This window comes from Phodopus roborovskii, unplaced genomic scaffold (genome assembly GCF_943737965.1).
Source record: "Phodopus roborovskii unplaced genomic scaffold, PHOROB, whole genome shotgun sequence".
Classification (NCBI taxonomy): Eukaryota; Metazoa; Chordata; class Mammalia; order Rodentia; family Cricetidae; genus Phodopus; species Phodopus roborovskii.
This window is the reverse complement of record NW_026126602.1, coordinates 13,244,394-13,260,959: the sequence shown is the minus strand read 5'-3', so window position 1 is coordinate 13,260,959 and position 16,566 is coordinate 13,244,394. Positions and strand designations below refer to the sequence as shown.

General features: G+C 39.5%; 1 protein-coding gene across 1 annotated transcript in view; it reads right to left on the bottom strand.

Moving 5' to 3' along the window:
- Positions 1 to 16,566, bottom strand: part of LOC127237430 (alpha-2,8-sialyltransferase 8F) — a 119,113-nt gene that overhangs the window by 30,700 nt on the left and 71,847 nt on the right. Inside the window, exon 3 of the mRNA XM_051205710.1 lies at positions 10,129 to 10,215. Within this exon, the coding sequence (XP_051061667.1) occupies positions 10,129 to 10,215 (87 nt within the window). The remainder of the gene's footprint in view (positions 1 to 10,128; positions 10,216 to 16,566) is intronic.

Here is a 16,566-nt window from a genome sequence, read left to right as displayed (position 1 = left end):
CGAAAATTAAGTACTGGCTGCACATCCAAGAATAAACTCACAAGGTGATAATGCACTGCTGTTGCTTTTGAATGTATGTTTCAAAAAAAAAAAAACCCTGAAAACCAGCTTTCCAGTACAATGATTTCTTGCAAGATATCAAGTGACTTATTTGCAGACTTTGTTTTACTCCAAGTTAAATTTAATGGTGCTTCCTTGATAATGTGAATATATATGCTTAAATTAATATATGAGATTCTATATGCATTTATTTTCTTTAACATATACTTTTTAGGTCTACTAAATGGCATCAGGGTCTTTACATTTTTTCAAATTATATTTATTTAATGTGTGTCTGTGTGCATGTGTGTGCACTCTGGTACACATGTGTAGACTATAGGACAACTTGCAGAAGTCTATTCTCTCCTTCCACCTTGAAGGTTCTGGGCATTGAACTCAGATCATCAGGCTTTGTGGCAAGTGCCTTTAACAGCTGAACCATCTCAACAAAGAAAAGGATGCCAGCCCTCAACAAAAGAAAGGGATGACTTTTATTTTTTAAGACAGGGTTTCTCTGCATTGGTTTGGAGTCTGTCCTGGAACTAGCTCTGTAGACTAGGCTGACCTTGAGCTCACAGAGATCTGCTTGCTCCTGCCTCCCAAGTGCAAGGACTAAAGGCATGTGCCACCATTCCCAGCAAGAATAGGGATGGCTTTTAAGAAGCTTTAATTTGATCAAACCTGGAGGTTAGCTCAGGATTTAATAAAATCTTTACAATGTAATCCTTGTTGGTAGCAAAATAATCAGGCACAAAATAGCTATTTTCCAAATTATTTGAAAGGTATCTCATTTGCATGAGTCTTAAACATCAACATTTCCACATTAACAATTTGCTCCCATTGGGATTCCATCTTATGTCTCAGAAACATGGGTATCTTTTAATAATTCAATTGGTACTAGAGAGCTTCCCAGACCTAAAAATCAATATAACAGTGTATGTATTTCTAAGAGACAAAAGGAACATGAGAAATAAGTGTGGTTGTTGTGCTTGGTAGCTTCTGTAACTGATTACACAAATGAATGAGTTCTTTTAAGTTAGGGAAGCTAATGTGGTAATTACTATGCAAGTTACCTAGGTATCTAAGACTAATGGCTAGAACTCAAAAGTTTGTTGGGATGAAATGTACTTACCAAAAGTTTTCAGAGCTTTACAAAATTATTTTCAAGGGTGAAGCTTAGTAAGTGGGGAAGGGGGGGCATGTCTAATTTCAATGAAATGTCTCAGTGTCATACTCAAATGTCTCAGTGTCATGTTCAGACATCTTATATCAGTATCATACTCAGACAAATAAAAAGACATTGGTTTTTCCAAGTGGGAGGGAAGATCACAAAGAATGGCTATTTCCCAGGTTGAAATCCAGGTACATTTTATGTACTGCCTTGGGGAATGGGAAAATGCCTAATAAGAAGATAAGCAAATAGTTTTAAATGCAGAGATGGTAGACACCTTAACATGATTGACTTTGTGCAACTATATTGAAGTTGAAGGTCAAGAAAAAAAAAAGACACAAGGCATCTTCAACTCTGCTTATATCTCTAGCTAGTTTCAATTGGGACCTCATAAAAATGATTTACAGGTACAACATTGACTGGAGGAGAGGAAGGGGTCAATGGGTATGTCCTGTAAACAGTCAAATCCCACAAGAAAGAGCATCTCCAATGCACTTCAGTCCATTAGCAGAGATTCTAATTATCTGATGATGGGTCAATAATCATGGATCTTTGTTTCTTAGTTAGGCTGGTATGAAGGTATGAAACTTGCTATGTAGACCAGGTTGGCCTGGAGCATGCCTCTGCTTCCAGGGTGCTGAGATTAAAGGCTTAAGGAAACCAATCACAAGGACATTTTATAAAGAACCTTTCCTGTTAAAATGTCTCATTTCCAGGTGAAATCTAAAATAAGGAAGTGATGCCAACACTAGGCTTCAAAGTTCTCAGCCCCACAATTAAAAGCTGAATGAATAAAGCTTGGGCATCTATAACAGAAGGGGAAAATCATAGTAAAAAAAAAAAAGAAAGCCTGCTGAGAAGAGGTACTTGTTTTTCTAGCTTGGAGAGCACATTTTCTCTTGGATTCCATATATTTCCAGAATAAGGAAAGGTCTTTTATGCCTATTTTTCCCAGGGCCACTTCAAACACAGCCTGTCCAAGACAGGTTTCTCCTCTAAAAAAACATTTTCCTTTGAAAGCTGTTTTGGTCAGTAGTACCATGGTTTTATCAATCACTCAAATCTAAACTTTCATATTTAACTTTATTTTACTTCTCCTTTGATTATAGACCAGAAATCAAAACCAAAAAGGCCTGCTGACTGTGATAATATCTTGCTTGTATAAATAAAGACTGTCTGTAGATCAGAAAATGGAACTTTCTACTAGCTAAACATAGAGGTCTAGAGATCTGTACAGACAGACAGGAAGTGAGATGGTTGGGTGGAAACAGGAAGTTAGATGGCTGGGCACACACAGAAAGTAAAATGGCTGGGCAGAGAGAGGATTTAAGCAGGAAGAAACAGGAATTCCTGTCTTGTCTGCTGAGACACTAGAAGATAAGATTTGGTTGTGGCTTGCTCCTTCTTCTCTCTGATCTCCCAGCATTTTTCTCTATATCTGACTCTGGGTTTTTATTATTTAGATCAATGAAGAACTCCCTTTTACATTTTTGTGCCCAATGTGGGGCACAAACCCACAACCCTGTGGCCCCAAAGGTTTGGGAAGAAGTTCCATGTAAAACCTGACAAAAGATTAAAAAATGGATTATGAACACAGAAGAACAAAATCAAGCACAGCTTCTTGGTAGCAGCAATTTCTTGGATGGGCTCTGTTTGCTAGAGGCAAGCAGAGGTATGGATCCTTTAAGAGAGTTCCTGACTACTCTTGCTCAAATTGTTTGTTGGGGTCAGTTTTGTAGGTCTCTGGACATTTCTCTACAGCCAATTTTCTCTTCAAACCTATAATGGCTCCTTCTTTTATGGTCTCTCTCTCTCTCTCTTTCTCTCTCTCTCTCCTCATTTATTCCTCCACTGACTCAATATTGCTTTTCCCTGATAATGAGATTGATGACTAACTTATCCACCATCATAGAGCCCTCATCTAGTAGCTGATGGAAACAGAAGCAGACACCCACAGCTAAACACTGAGCCAAACTGGAATCCAGATACAGAGAGAAAGGACAAGAGCAGGCTACAGAAACACACAGACACAGCTGACCTGAACAAGAGGGAGCTCATGGGAAACCAGCATTGGCCTGACTCAGATCCCCTGAACATGGGTCTCAGTTAGAAGGCCTGGGCAGTTTAAGGGACCTCAGACAGTGGAGCCAGGATGTATCCCTGGTGCATAAAAGGACTTTAGGAGCACATTCCCCATAGAGGGATACTCCCTTAGCCTAGTGACAGGAGGGAGGGCTTAGTCCCTACTCCAAATGACTTGACAGACTTTATTAACCCCTACTGGTAGGCACCACCCTCCCTGTGGAGTAGGGAGAATGGAATGAGAGGAAGGGAGGGAGGGGGGAACTGGGATCGATATGTAAAATAAGAAAAATAAATAAACGATAAAAATAATAATAATAGAGAGAGAGAGAGAGAGAGAGAGAGAGAGAGAGAGAGAGAGAGAGAGAGCCTGACTCAGCATCTCAGCATTAGGGGCAAAAACTGCATGCCCCTTTAAAGAAGCCTGCTACCAAACAATTAAATGGGGCTCATGAGCAGCCAGCAGCATGTTTCTTGATGGTGGTTTGGACCTAGAAACTCCAAAGAGTTATGATAATAAACATGGCTTCTGCCAATACATCTGCCATGAAGATGGACTCTCAGGAAGCCAAGGAATAGGGCAGAGCCAGCTGCTGCTTTACCTAGCCATGCTGCTTAATAGACTAAGGACTCATGTGGTCAGAAAAAGATAGACATATATATTAAGGACAGATTCAGAGGAAAAAGAAACCCTCTAAATGGCTTACAGTTGTTTAAAAAATATACATAGGCTGGGAGAGAAAAGAAAAAGGATATAGAAATGTCCTTAAAAAAGAAATAGAGTAGCTGGATGTGGTGGCACATGCCTTTAATCTCAGCATTTGGGAGGCAGAAGCAAGCAGATCTCTGTGATTTCAAGACCAGCCTGGTCTGCACAGTGAGTTCAAGGACAGTCAAAGATACACAGAGAAACTCTGTATCAAAAAATTAAAAATAAAAATAAAAGAAATAGACTAACAAATAAAAAGACACCTGAAGATGGAAAATACACAAGAGTCTGAATACTGTATGTTATTGCCAGGATTGTTTGACTGCTGAGGAAGGAGCAACAGCTGCTAAAACACATTTGATTTTAAATGCTGCTGGATTACTCCAACCTGTATATTTTGGAAATGCCTTGACTTTAAAATTTAAGTCTATGGACATGTTTGGAAAAGGGGTTCTGCTTTTGTTTCCACAGAGATGAAAAGCTGTGGATTCCTTCCAGACTAATATGGTTTAATGAAACAAGACCCCTGAAGCAGTGGCCCAGGTCATCCAACATCCAAAATAATTGCAAAGATGAAGCCTCACAGACTACTACAGCCAGGATTTTGCCAGGGTTCTGGGTTTTCTCAGGATCCCCTTGGGATTTAAACCACCCCTAAACAGCAAGAGGCAGTTTGGACAGAACTACACCCAAATTCCCAAATATTGTTTATAAATATTTGTTTTTTTTTTTTTTAAAAAAAAACTTGGTTGATGATCACAGTCACTCTCTTTCTAAAGGGGAAAAATAAAGGAATATGATACCATGTAGCTGTTGAGGAACCAAGAAGCCTGGGCATCACCAGTAAGCCAAGACCACATGGAGATAAACAGATGAATAGAAATGGGTTAACAAAGAGAGCTAGCCAATAATAAGCCTGAGACATCAGCCAAACAGTTTGTAATTAATATAAGTCTCTGTGTGTTTATTTGGGACTAGACAGCTACGGGATCAGGTGGGACAGAAACTTCTGTCTATACCTGGCTTTCAATTTATATGACAGACTATTGGAGACACAAGAGAAGATAGGCCATGCCCAGAAGAGTTCAGAGTTGCATTTCATAGATGTCATTGATACCTCACATCCTCATTCTCCTGTGGTTACTTGTCTATAACCAGCCCCTAACTGATCTGACTCCACACTCCCACTTAACACTCCAATTCAATGGTATGCTGACTGAGTACTTTCCCTAATGCAATAAATCTGTTGTGTAATTCTCCTCCTGGGAATACCTCTGGTCCTTTGTATCCACAAAATGCCCAGGGACTTTCCTCCTGGAATCAGCACCCTGTGCATCATCAAGCCCTCTCCCACTCTGCCTACAAGCACCCCCCCCTGTATACCAAGTACATATTTATAGTTCCCACCCAGACAGACTTGAAATTAATTCCTGGCCTCCTTATTCCCACATTGGTCCCGCCCTCCTTTCCTGTTCACCCTCAGAGCTAATACTCAAGCTCTGTTTCCTTCTAGAAAACATTTCATGAAATTATACTTATAATGATCTTGTACTGGTTTATCATACCATTTCTCTAATATTTCTGGCATTAAGTCATAAATTTATTTATGTACTTATTTATTTTTGTCTTTCTGAACTAACCAAAAATTCTTTGAGGTAAAGAGATTGCATTTTTCTTGCTTATTTTCATGTACCCTTCCATTTAGTTACTTATTGAGACTCTCTTTGTAAACAGCACTATACCAGGTAGTAAAGGAGGCTACTGTAGTTGGGCACAGTAAGTCCTAAGCAAATATTTGTGGGTTAATAAATTGTACCTCTTATCCTAGCAAGTAGCATATTTATTTAATAAGGAAAAACAGATTCTAAGCTCTTATAATTTTAGCTCATTTGACCACAGAAATAATATAAATTTTAAATAGTCCCCAGGAGTCAACAGTAGAAAGTTTCAACTATTGGGTTTCATACAGATTTTATTATATATTCACTTGCTTATATTCTTGAGAACTTAATGTTACTTTTGTAATGCTGCTAAAAGAATGTTATTGCCTTTTAAACCATACATTTTATCCTTAAGTTTGACATAAAATGCTATAAATAAATCAAATAGAAAACTACTTAGCAACTTGACATCTATAATAACAGGAGGTGTGTTTCTGTAAGGCCAGATTTATAAATAGGCAGAGGCTCCCAAATTTTGTTATTATAATTTAATTGCACAAACTTCTGTTGAAGGTTTGCATCATTTAGCTAACAAATATGTCCATAAAATAAGCATTATGATATAATACATATTCAAGCAAATGAATAAATGTCACAGTGACTGTTCTCTTGAATTACAACAAACAATAAGTGGTATAGCCCCAGATATTTACTTCAATTGGCTCTGGAGGGAAGGATAGGCTTCTGAGTAATCACCATGGTGACTGATTCACTCTTTATGTGGGAATGGTACTGAGGTAAAATGGTGCCATTTATCATATAGCTCCCATCCATCATAATATCCAGCAAGGATGCTCATCATACAGCTTTAGGTTTAAAGAGACTGCTGGTTTTTGTTTAAGGGGGCTGAGGATGTAGTTAAGTTGTTAGAATTCTTAGCTAGTACACATGAAGGTCTGGGTTCAAGACCCTGTACTACATAAACACAATATGGAGGTAGTGCACACCTGTAAACCCATCACTCCTGAGCTGGAGGCAGTAAGATCAGGAGTTCAAAGTCATCCTTAATTAAACAGCCAGTTTAAGGCCAGACTGGAACATACAGACTTTATCTTTAAAAGGAAGAGGATAAGAGGAACATCTTTAAAGAGAAAATATTATTTTAATTGTGTCAGATTGAGAGTGAGAACTTGTAAAGCCAATTTCAGCCTCTGAATAACATTCCTTGCTTCCAGAGAGGATTTACTTTCTGCTTCTATTAGTTATCAGGGCTAAGGGCAGATCTCCTAAATCCAGCTGAGAATGGAAATAATTCTAATTTAGGCTCTAGTCCCTTTCCAAGGGATTCTGGGAGCTCTGCTTAACTTTGGCCTTTGACATTCAGCAGGCACTTGTGAAAACAAGCAGTCCCACAGGCTGTGCCCAGCTCCTGTTCTCAGACCCCACCTCTCCTGCTCCCCTGCCTCCTCAGCCTGACTACACAGCTTTCAGTGCCTCACACAGGTGACCTATGCATCTGGTTTTTCTTGCCTTACTCTCAGGAGGCTTGCTTTGAATCCATGGCCAGAAGCAGAGGAGCCCTCCTTTGATGACTGCTGTTACTTTCCCTGTCTTTTTAGTTAAAAAGCTTAAAATGATCCTTAGTAACTCAGTGTCTGGTATCTCCTCTTCCTCTTGCCCATCTGGCATTTATAAAAGGGTCTTCAAAATCTAACTTTATTCCCACTCACTGACTTTGCTTATGATTGTGCTAACTTCTATCAGGTGTCAAGTCTGGTCTTGAACTGGATGGCACAACACAAAATATCTTGGAGCTTAAACAGTTAAACTGGAATCCCTGTCTGAGTCTATATTATTTACTTCTGTGTGGTTATGAATAAAACACCTGGCTCAGTCAGAAAAGAGCACTACCTCATGCACTGGATGGAACATCATGGCAGCTGGAGCACGTTGTAGAAGCACTTTCTCACCTCATGGCTGATGAGAAGCAGAAAAAAAAGTCCAGGGACTAGGCAACACCTTCAAAGATATGTGATCCGTGACTTACTTCTCCCAACCATGTCCTGGCCCTAGAAATTTCTAGTATTTCCTTCCCCCCACCAAGCTGCAACTATGGTGATATCTTGTTTGTATAAATAAAAGGTGTCTGAAGATCAGAGGGTGGAGTTTGCCACTTGCCACAGAGGTCTGTAAGACTATACAGACAGGAAGTGAGGTGACTGGGCAGAGAAAGGAATATAAGCAGGGAGGAAACAGGAAGTCAGTCTATTTTCACCTGGGAAGCTGGTGAGGTAAAGGCAGCTTTGGCTTGCTCCTCTTTCTCTCTGATCTCTCAGCATTTTTCCCTATATCTGACTCTGGGCTTTTATTATTAAGACTTATGAGTACTCATGTTACAAGCAACAGCACTGGGAACCTATCAATCAACATGTACATTTCTAATTGAAACCAGAGCAGAACCACTCACCCTGAAATGTCAGAAGAGATGCCAATTCTAGAGTGGTTCCTATAGGAAACCATGGCATCCACATGTCTATCCAACAGAAAGGAGATACTCATTTTGTGCTATGACTTAGTCAAAAAGTTACTCCTTTACCCAATGGGGACTAACTGAAAACTTTCTCATACTGGCTGTCAACTCTTAGGGAAGGGGGAGAGGAGGAACCTAGCACTCTCAGACAAGGTGGGTAGCCTTCCAACAGAAAGGAGAAACAAGCAGCAAACAGTTTCCAGGGCAAAGTCTCAGCAATGAGAAAGACATCCTGATGGGGATGTCCTTCTGTATATATATTTCTCTTATTGGTTGATGAATAAAACACTGATTGGCCAATGAGCCATGCATGAAGCATAGCAGGGGCTACCAGACCAGGAGAAGGCTGGAGAAAGGAGGGCAGAGAGGGACAGCAGAGAGACACCATGCTGCCGAAGGAGTAACATGCCAGATTATGGATAAATCACAGCAATACATAGATGAATAGAAATGGGTTAATAATTAAGACAGAGATAGCCAATAAGAAACCCTAACCACTGGCCAACAGATTATAATTAATAGATGCCTCTGTGTGTTTATTTAGGGCTGAAGGGTTGCAGGACCAGGCAGGACAGAAACGTCTAGCTACAACACCCTGTTTAAAGAATACTGTTAGCTGATGAGAAAAGAAAGCCATGATTCACTATCATGTGATAAAACAGTTTACCACAGGCCAAATGATGCTGGATGCAGAGAAAAAACTTGGAGTGCAGTCCATAAACCAAACCAACAAATCAGAATAATCAAGACTGGGAAAACACAAAGAGACACATGACCTAGCTGTATATGTGACAGCATTGGGAATAAAGACACCAAGTAAGTGTTTATAGGCCACAGTAGCAGTGTATTGCTTTGCAAATTATTTGCGTCTGGGTGGTTAAAAGTTATCCAAATAAAGTAGATAACTAATTGGTTGGTTGATTGATTGATTTATTGACTGACTGATTGATTGTTGACTGACTGAAGGAAGTTCTTACTATGCCTAGAACCCACTACGTAGACCTAGAACTTGTGGCAATCCCCCTGTCGTTGCCTCAATGACATCCTGAAGATGGCTCTTGAATGGTGGCCTGTAAGCTTTGTTTTGCCAAATTGATGACACTTCAGTAGGTTAATAGCTGGAGAAATTCAGGTTTGTGAATGTAGCTTGTATAATAAAAACCAGAGAAAAATTAGAAGACAATATGTAGAAAACAAAAAAAAATTAGTTTTCAATTTATTTTTAATTTAATATGTTAAAGTTTGAGTGTGTATGTGGTATGTGGTATAAATGTGTGGTTTGTTGACTGTGGATGTTCCTATTACCAGAGGCCAGAGGATGCTGAATCCCCAACCCTATCACTCTTCGTTGTATTTCTTTGAGGGGGGAATCTCTCGATGAACTTGGAGCTAGGCTTGAGGCCAATGAGTTTGATGATCCTCCTGTCTCCATTCCTACAGCATTGGGAATGCTAGTGCACAGAACTATGCCCAGCTTCTCATATGGGTTCTGGGGATTTGAACACATGCCTTCACACTTTAAACACTGAGCCATCTCCTCCATTCAGTTTTTGTTCTAAAGCAATTGGCTCATGGGCAATTCTCTTCCATCCACACTTTCCCAGAATTCCCTGAAGCTATCACATTTTATTTACAAAATAAATATTGAGCAAGTGGAAATGACACCAAGAACTGACACCAATCTAACACACACAGTAAATAGCATAATAAAAGCTTTCCTTTGAACTTCGATTTCTTTGGAGTTAATTTCAGTAGCAAAATTATAAATGCCTGCATCAGCCACTGGAATAGAGTATAATAGTTTCACAAGATTGTAGAGTTCAGCTTTTCTGGTTTCCCACTTTCTTTTTAACATGCTACTTTCATTTTCTAAAAATCAAATAGGTGATGTCTTTTTTTTTTCACTCATATTATTTGTGAAACTTTGTCTTTTTACCTGAAATTCTCATATTCTTGTGCTTGCCGTCTCCATGGGCATTTCTGGATGTTTGTGATGATCTGGAGGTAGTCGTCCTCTGAATACCTGGGAGTTGAACATCAATGAGATTAGACAAGGAAGTCTCAGGGGGCTCTCTGAGGACACATCTATCTCTCCTCATTTGCTGAAAGTAAGCAAAAGTCATTAAATACCAAACCTGATCCCAAGTGCCTAAGCACATACAGCTTGAAATTTGTTATTGTGTATGCTGGTTTAAGAATGTATATACTGCAAATATCATAAACCAAGTTCAGCATTACAATCAGTGAACATTTTCTCTCCTTTCCTCTGTCTCTGTCTCTCTCTCATACACATATACAAAAGTAATCTTATGTTAACTTTAACTCAGTGACAGATAAATACTTTTTAAATGTTGATCATGAACATATAATTGTGTAAGCTTGTGCATGCATGTGAGCATAATCATCTGGTTTTAATTTTCTGCAATACGTTAAAAATCCAGACTGGGCTATGGTGAGAAAACTGTACACAGGCATTAAAAGCTATAGACAGTGACACAGTCTGATAAGATGGCATGGGACAAAAATCCCAGCTTCCTTGGATCTCTCTCAATCTGAAATTCCATCATTAAGTATTAATTCCTAAAGCACAGAATGCTGTTTCATCTTTAAGGGTGTTCATTTGAAATGCAAATATCCCTCTGAGTTGAGAAAGAGAGAGAGAGAAAAAAAAAACCCACCTTGTGCTTTGTTTACTCATCTCTGAGCCATAAGATCTCTAGCCATTAAAAATCAAAGCTGGACAACAGAGGGGTGGCAGGAGAGAAAGAATGTGTTGGTGAGTGTGTGGAGAAGAGAAAGGGCCTGGGCAGCTTTGCCTGGAGGAAGGAGTCCATTACCCATAAGAACACAATGAAGACTCTCCAAGTTTATCTCTACAAGGAAGCATTTCTGGCAGGCAGGGGTATAGTCACCACAGAACTCCTTTGTAATTGAAATATACCTTCCCAACAATGCTAGCACCAGCAATCTACTTGATTTCTACTGACTCTGCAGATGAACCCAGAAAAATCTAAGCACATAGTGAATACTGAATGCAAATCAAAGAGTTTCCAGCAGGATTAAAAATAGTTTAAAGTGCAAGTTCCCCAACACAGCAGACTCAGATAGATCACTACATGGGTCTAGTATTCATCTTAGCTCACTACTTGTAATAGCCCCATGCTCTGACCCCCCCCAACCATCTAGATGAGAGATTTCCAGGCTGAAGTGTAGTACCTACCTCCATGGGGTTGAGGACAGACAAAGACCTTTTGCAAATGACTGTAAGACTAAATTTAAAGATACCCATTCAGCAATTTCCCCATAGTGTTCCTAACTCTGGACTTTTGAGATATGCACTGCTGTGACATCTTTCCTGTCTAGAGAAGCTACTAAGTCATAGCTTAATTCTTTTCAGGATGTTATCGGGACAATCAGAGCACTGTATGAGCAAGAGCCATGAACCAAGGTAACCAAGAATCTTTTGTTCCCTAAGTTCCATCAGTGGAAAAGTGTGAGGGAGAGAGAAGGCCAAACACATGTCTAATTTAAACCAATAAGAATTTCAAATGTATTTGATGCTAATATACAGTGTAATTGGAAGATGAAATAGAAAGCTATTGTCTTATCATCAAACTAGATGTACTACAATTTTTGGCATGCTATTTATGAGACAAAAGAGAAATGAAATGTTTTATGCTGTATGGCTCAGGTTAGTGCACTTGAAGATTAAGCAATAAAGACTATTAAAATTAAAAATAAATGTGCAAACTAAAGGAACTGTGAACAAGCTGGCCCTGGAAGTACAAGCCTATAATTCCAGTATGCAGAGGGTACTGAGGCTGACAGATCATAAGTTCGAATAGAGCCAGGCTTCTTATTAAGATCCTACATTGCTTTAACTTATTGACAAGTAAATACAAACTTTTAAAAGAAGAGGAAAAATAGCAACAGACAACCTTAAATTGTTTGATATCTGTATAATTATAGTCCTTATAAAAGAGAGGAAACACATCTTTGAAGTGTGATGGGATTTATCACCATAACTAATGAAAATTATAAATCTATACATCTAAGAATTCCAATGAACACAAAGAACAAGGAAGAAAATGATACCATACGAATGAATTCTTAGAGGCAGCACAGAGTAAAACCTAAAATGTAATGAAATGCAACACAGTATTAAAAAGAAAGCACAGCCTGCAACACACTTCTTAAAAATAATGGGATCCACAAGGCAGCGAATAGTGAAAGAAGCAGCAGAATGGGGGCTAGGGGGAGCTTATTTTAGAATTCTATACTCAGAAAATATTTCCAAATATGAAGGTAAAATAAGGACTTTATCTGCAGCAGTGTTGGAAGAAGTCTCTGGACAGAACAGCAATAAGGCAAATGGGTGTCCAGGTTGACAAAACATAATGAAGAGCTCTAGAAATAGAATATGTAAACATGTAAGGAACCTGTGCCTTTCTTTCCTATCTTTCTTTAAAAGGCAACTGAGGCCTATGAAATGGATCAGTCCTTGCCTGGAAAGCACAAGGGCCTGGGTTTGATTCCCAGAGCCCATGTAAAAATGACAGTCAGGATGGCACAATGTTTGTAATGCTGGCAGAAAGAGGCATACACCAGGATACCTGGGGCTTGCTGGCTGCCAGTCCAGTCTGTTTTGTGAGACCAATGCTATGAGAGAGGGAGGCAGAGAGAGAGAGAGATAGGAAGAGAGAGACAGAGACAGAGAGAGGCAGAGAGAAAGAGCCCATCTCAAAGGAGGTGGACAGTGCTCCTAAGCTTTGGCATGTGCACCCCCAGACACACACACACACACACACACACACACACACACAATTTCTTTAAGTATTAAAAAAGTAGAGAAAATGACAGTTTAAAGATAGTAATAATAGATGAAAATGATTATAGCATTTGTAAGATGAATATAATCACAGTTGTAGAAATGGAGTGGAAGAATCAGGAGCAGATGTAAAAAGCATTTGAAAGGAGACTACAGTAGGAAAAGAGATGTCTGCTGTATCTAAAATAACAGCAAGAAACAAAGAAAGCCACACAAATGCAGTCATAAAAACACTCAAAGCAAGAGGAAGTGAATAAAAAGAAGCAAGGAGCAGGCAAATGGAAAACAAACAGCAAAAGGGAAGAATAAACACAGCTATATGAACACTAACACTAAATTTAAATGATCTAGACACACACATCACAAGGCACAGAATGGCAGACTGGATTTTTAAAAAAGCAGTAAAGTATATGATTTTTTCCCCAATATCAGCAATATACAAACAAACAAAGTGTGGGTGTGCAATAAAAAACAGTAGAAAGATAACAACAGTAGAGACAATTTTTAAAAAGTTTGAGTAGCTATAATCACAGTCAAGTCCAAACAAGAAATATTACCACACAAAATCAATATTAATGAGTGGGGACTATTATAATGAAAATAGGGTAAAATCAGAAATAAAACTTACAAGCCTGTTGCTACCCTGCCTGACCTAGGAAAAGTAAGAGAAGATACAAATGAGCAATGTTGGGAATGAGAGGCCAAAGTACAACTGTCCTCATGATGTTATAATGTGTCAACAACTTAAATGCAATGGATGTATTGACTTAAAGGTGAGAATACCAAAACCCAGTCAAGTAAAAACAGTTGAGTAGAATCATTGTTATTTTAAAACTGCAATGAAAATACTCTCTGTGGCTGGATTTATATTAAGGTCTTTGATACATGTAGACTTGAGTTTTATGCATGGCAATAGACATGGGTCTATTGCCTACATTGCTACATTGCTTTAACTTATTGACAAGTAAATACAAACTTTTAAAAGAAGAGGAAAAATAGCAGTCTTCTACACACCATCATCCAGTTGTGCCAGCACCATTTGTTGAAGATGCTTTCCTCCTTTCATTGTATTCTTTTAGCTGTTTTGTCAAAAATCAGGTGTTCATAGGTGTGTGGGTTAATATCAGGATTTTCGATTCAATTCCATTGGTCTACCTGTCTATTTTTGTGCGAATACCAAGCTGTTTTCAGGAATATAGCTCTACAGTAGAGCTTGAAGTCGGGGTGAACCTCTTAGAAGAAAAAGTGGGAGGTACCCTTGAACAAATTGGTATAGGAGACTGCTTCCTGAACATAACACCAGTAGCACAGACATTGAGATCAACAATTAATAAATGGGACCTCCTCAAATTGAGTAGCTTCTTTAAGGCAAAGGACACAGTTGCCAAGACCAATGGCAGCCCACAGACTGGGAAAAGATCTTCACCAACCCTACATCTCACAGAGGGCTGATCTCCAAAATATACAAAGAACTCAAGAAACTAGCCAACAAAACTTCAAATAATCCTATTAAAAAATGGGCTACAGAACTGAAGAGAGAATTCTCAATAGAGGAAATAAAAAAGGCACTTAAAGTGCTCAAAATCCTTAGGTATCAGGGAAATGCAAATCAAAACAACTTTGAGATACCATCTTACTCCTGCCAGAATGGCTAAAATTAGAAACACTAATGACAACTTATGCTGGAGAGGATGTGGAGAAAGGGGAACACTCCTTTACTGCTGGTGGGAGCACAAACTTATACAACCATGTTGGAGATCGATATGACAGTTCCTCAGGAAAATGGGAATCAGCCTACCACAGGACCTGGCAATTCCACTCTTAGGCATATACCAAATGATCCACATCCATGCAACAAAGACATCTGTTCAACTATGTTTATAGCAGCATTATTTGTAATAGCAAGAACCTGGAAGCAACCTAGATGCCCCTCAACTGAAGAATGGATATAGAAGATGTGGCACACTTACACAATGGAATACTACTCTGCTGAAAAACAAAACAAACAATGGAATCTTGAAATTCACAGGTAAATGGATGGAATTTGAAGAAACAATCCTGAATGAGGTAATTCAGTCACAAAAAGAGGAACATGATATGTATTTGCTTATATATGGATTTTAGACCTAGAGCAAAGGATCACCAGCCTATAATTCACACCGCCAGAGAAACTAGAATACAAGGAGGAACCTAAGACATTCATAAAAGGTCCCTCACAGAAGGGGAAAGGAACAAAATATCCATAACATGTTGGGAGTCAGGGGGCAGTGAGTGGAGAGGGAGCCAGGAGAAAGAGAAGGGGAGGAGAGGAAACCATGTGGGACTAAGAAGATTGAGTCAGCGGAGGAATAGATGAGGGAAAAGAGAGAGAGAGACCATAAAATAGTGAGCCATTATAGGGTTGAAGAGAAAACTGATCCTAGAGAAATGTTCAGAGACCTACAAGACTGACCCCAGCTAACAATTTGAGCAACAGTGGGAAGGCTACCATAAATGCCCTTCCCTGATAATGAGATTGATGACTAACATATCCATCATCACAGAGCCCTCATCTAGTAGCTGATGGAAACAGAAGCAGACACCCACAACTACACACTGAGCAGAACTGGAATCCAGATACAGAGAGAAAGGACAATAGCAGGCTACAGAAACACACAGAGATAGCTGACCTGAACATGGAGGAGCTAATGGGCCCCCAGACTTATAGCTGGGAAACCAGCATTGGACTGACTCAGACCCCCTGAACATGGGTCTCAGTTATAAAGCCTGGGCAGTTTAAGGGACCTCTGAGAGTGGAAACAGGATATATCCCAGGTGCACAAAATGACTTTGGGAACACATTCCCCATGGAGGGATACTTCTTTAACCTAGAAGCAAGAGGGAGGGCCTAGTCCCTACTCCAAATGACTTGAAATATTTTGTTGACCCCCTCCTGGAAGGCACCATCCTCCCTGTGATGTGTGGGGGGATAGGATGGGAGGGTAGTCGGGGGGGCATGAGAGGGAGGAAGAAAGGGAGGGAGAGGGAACTAAGATTGATATGTAAAATAAGAAAAATAAATAAATAAATAAATAAATAAAAGATTATAAGCAAAATTCAAACTCCATGTAAGTCAAAAAGTAGGCCTGCCTATATGAAAAACTAAAGCAAAATAGAGCTTAATTGGAAGACTTGAAATGAGAAATTCTCTTACTTGGGGAACTAAGACATTGAAAGTTGCCAGCTTACATCCTGCCAATGGCTGGAAGCAGAAGCAGACACCCACAGTTAAACACTGAGCTGGACTCCTGGAATCAAGTTACATAGAGGGAAGAGTGCTGAGCAAAGGGGTCAAGACCAGGCTGGAGAAACCCACAGAAACAGCTGACTGAACAAGGGGGAGCTCATGCACCCCAGACTGATAGCTGGAAAACCTGCATAGAACCAACCCAGATTCCCTGAACATAGGTGTCAGTTAGGAGTCCTGGGCTGTCTATGGGGTCTCTGGTAGTGGATCAGTATTTATCCCTAGTGTACCAATGGACTTTGGGAGCCCATTTCCCATAG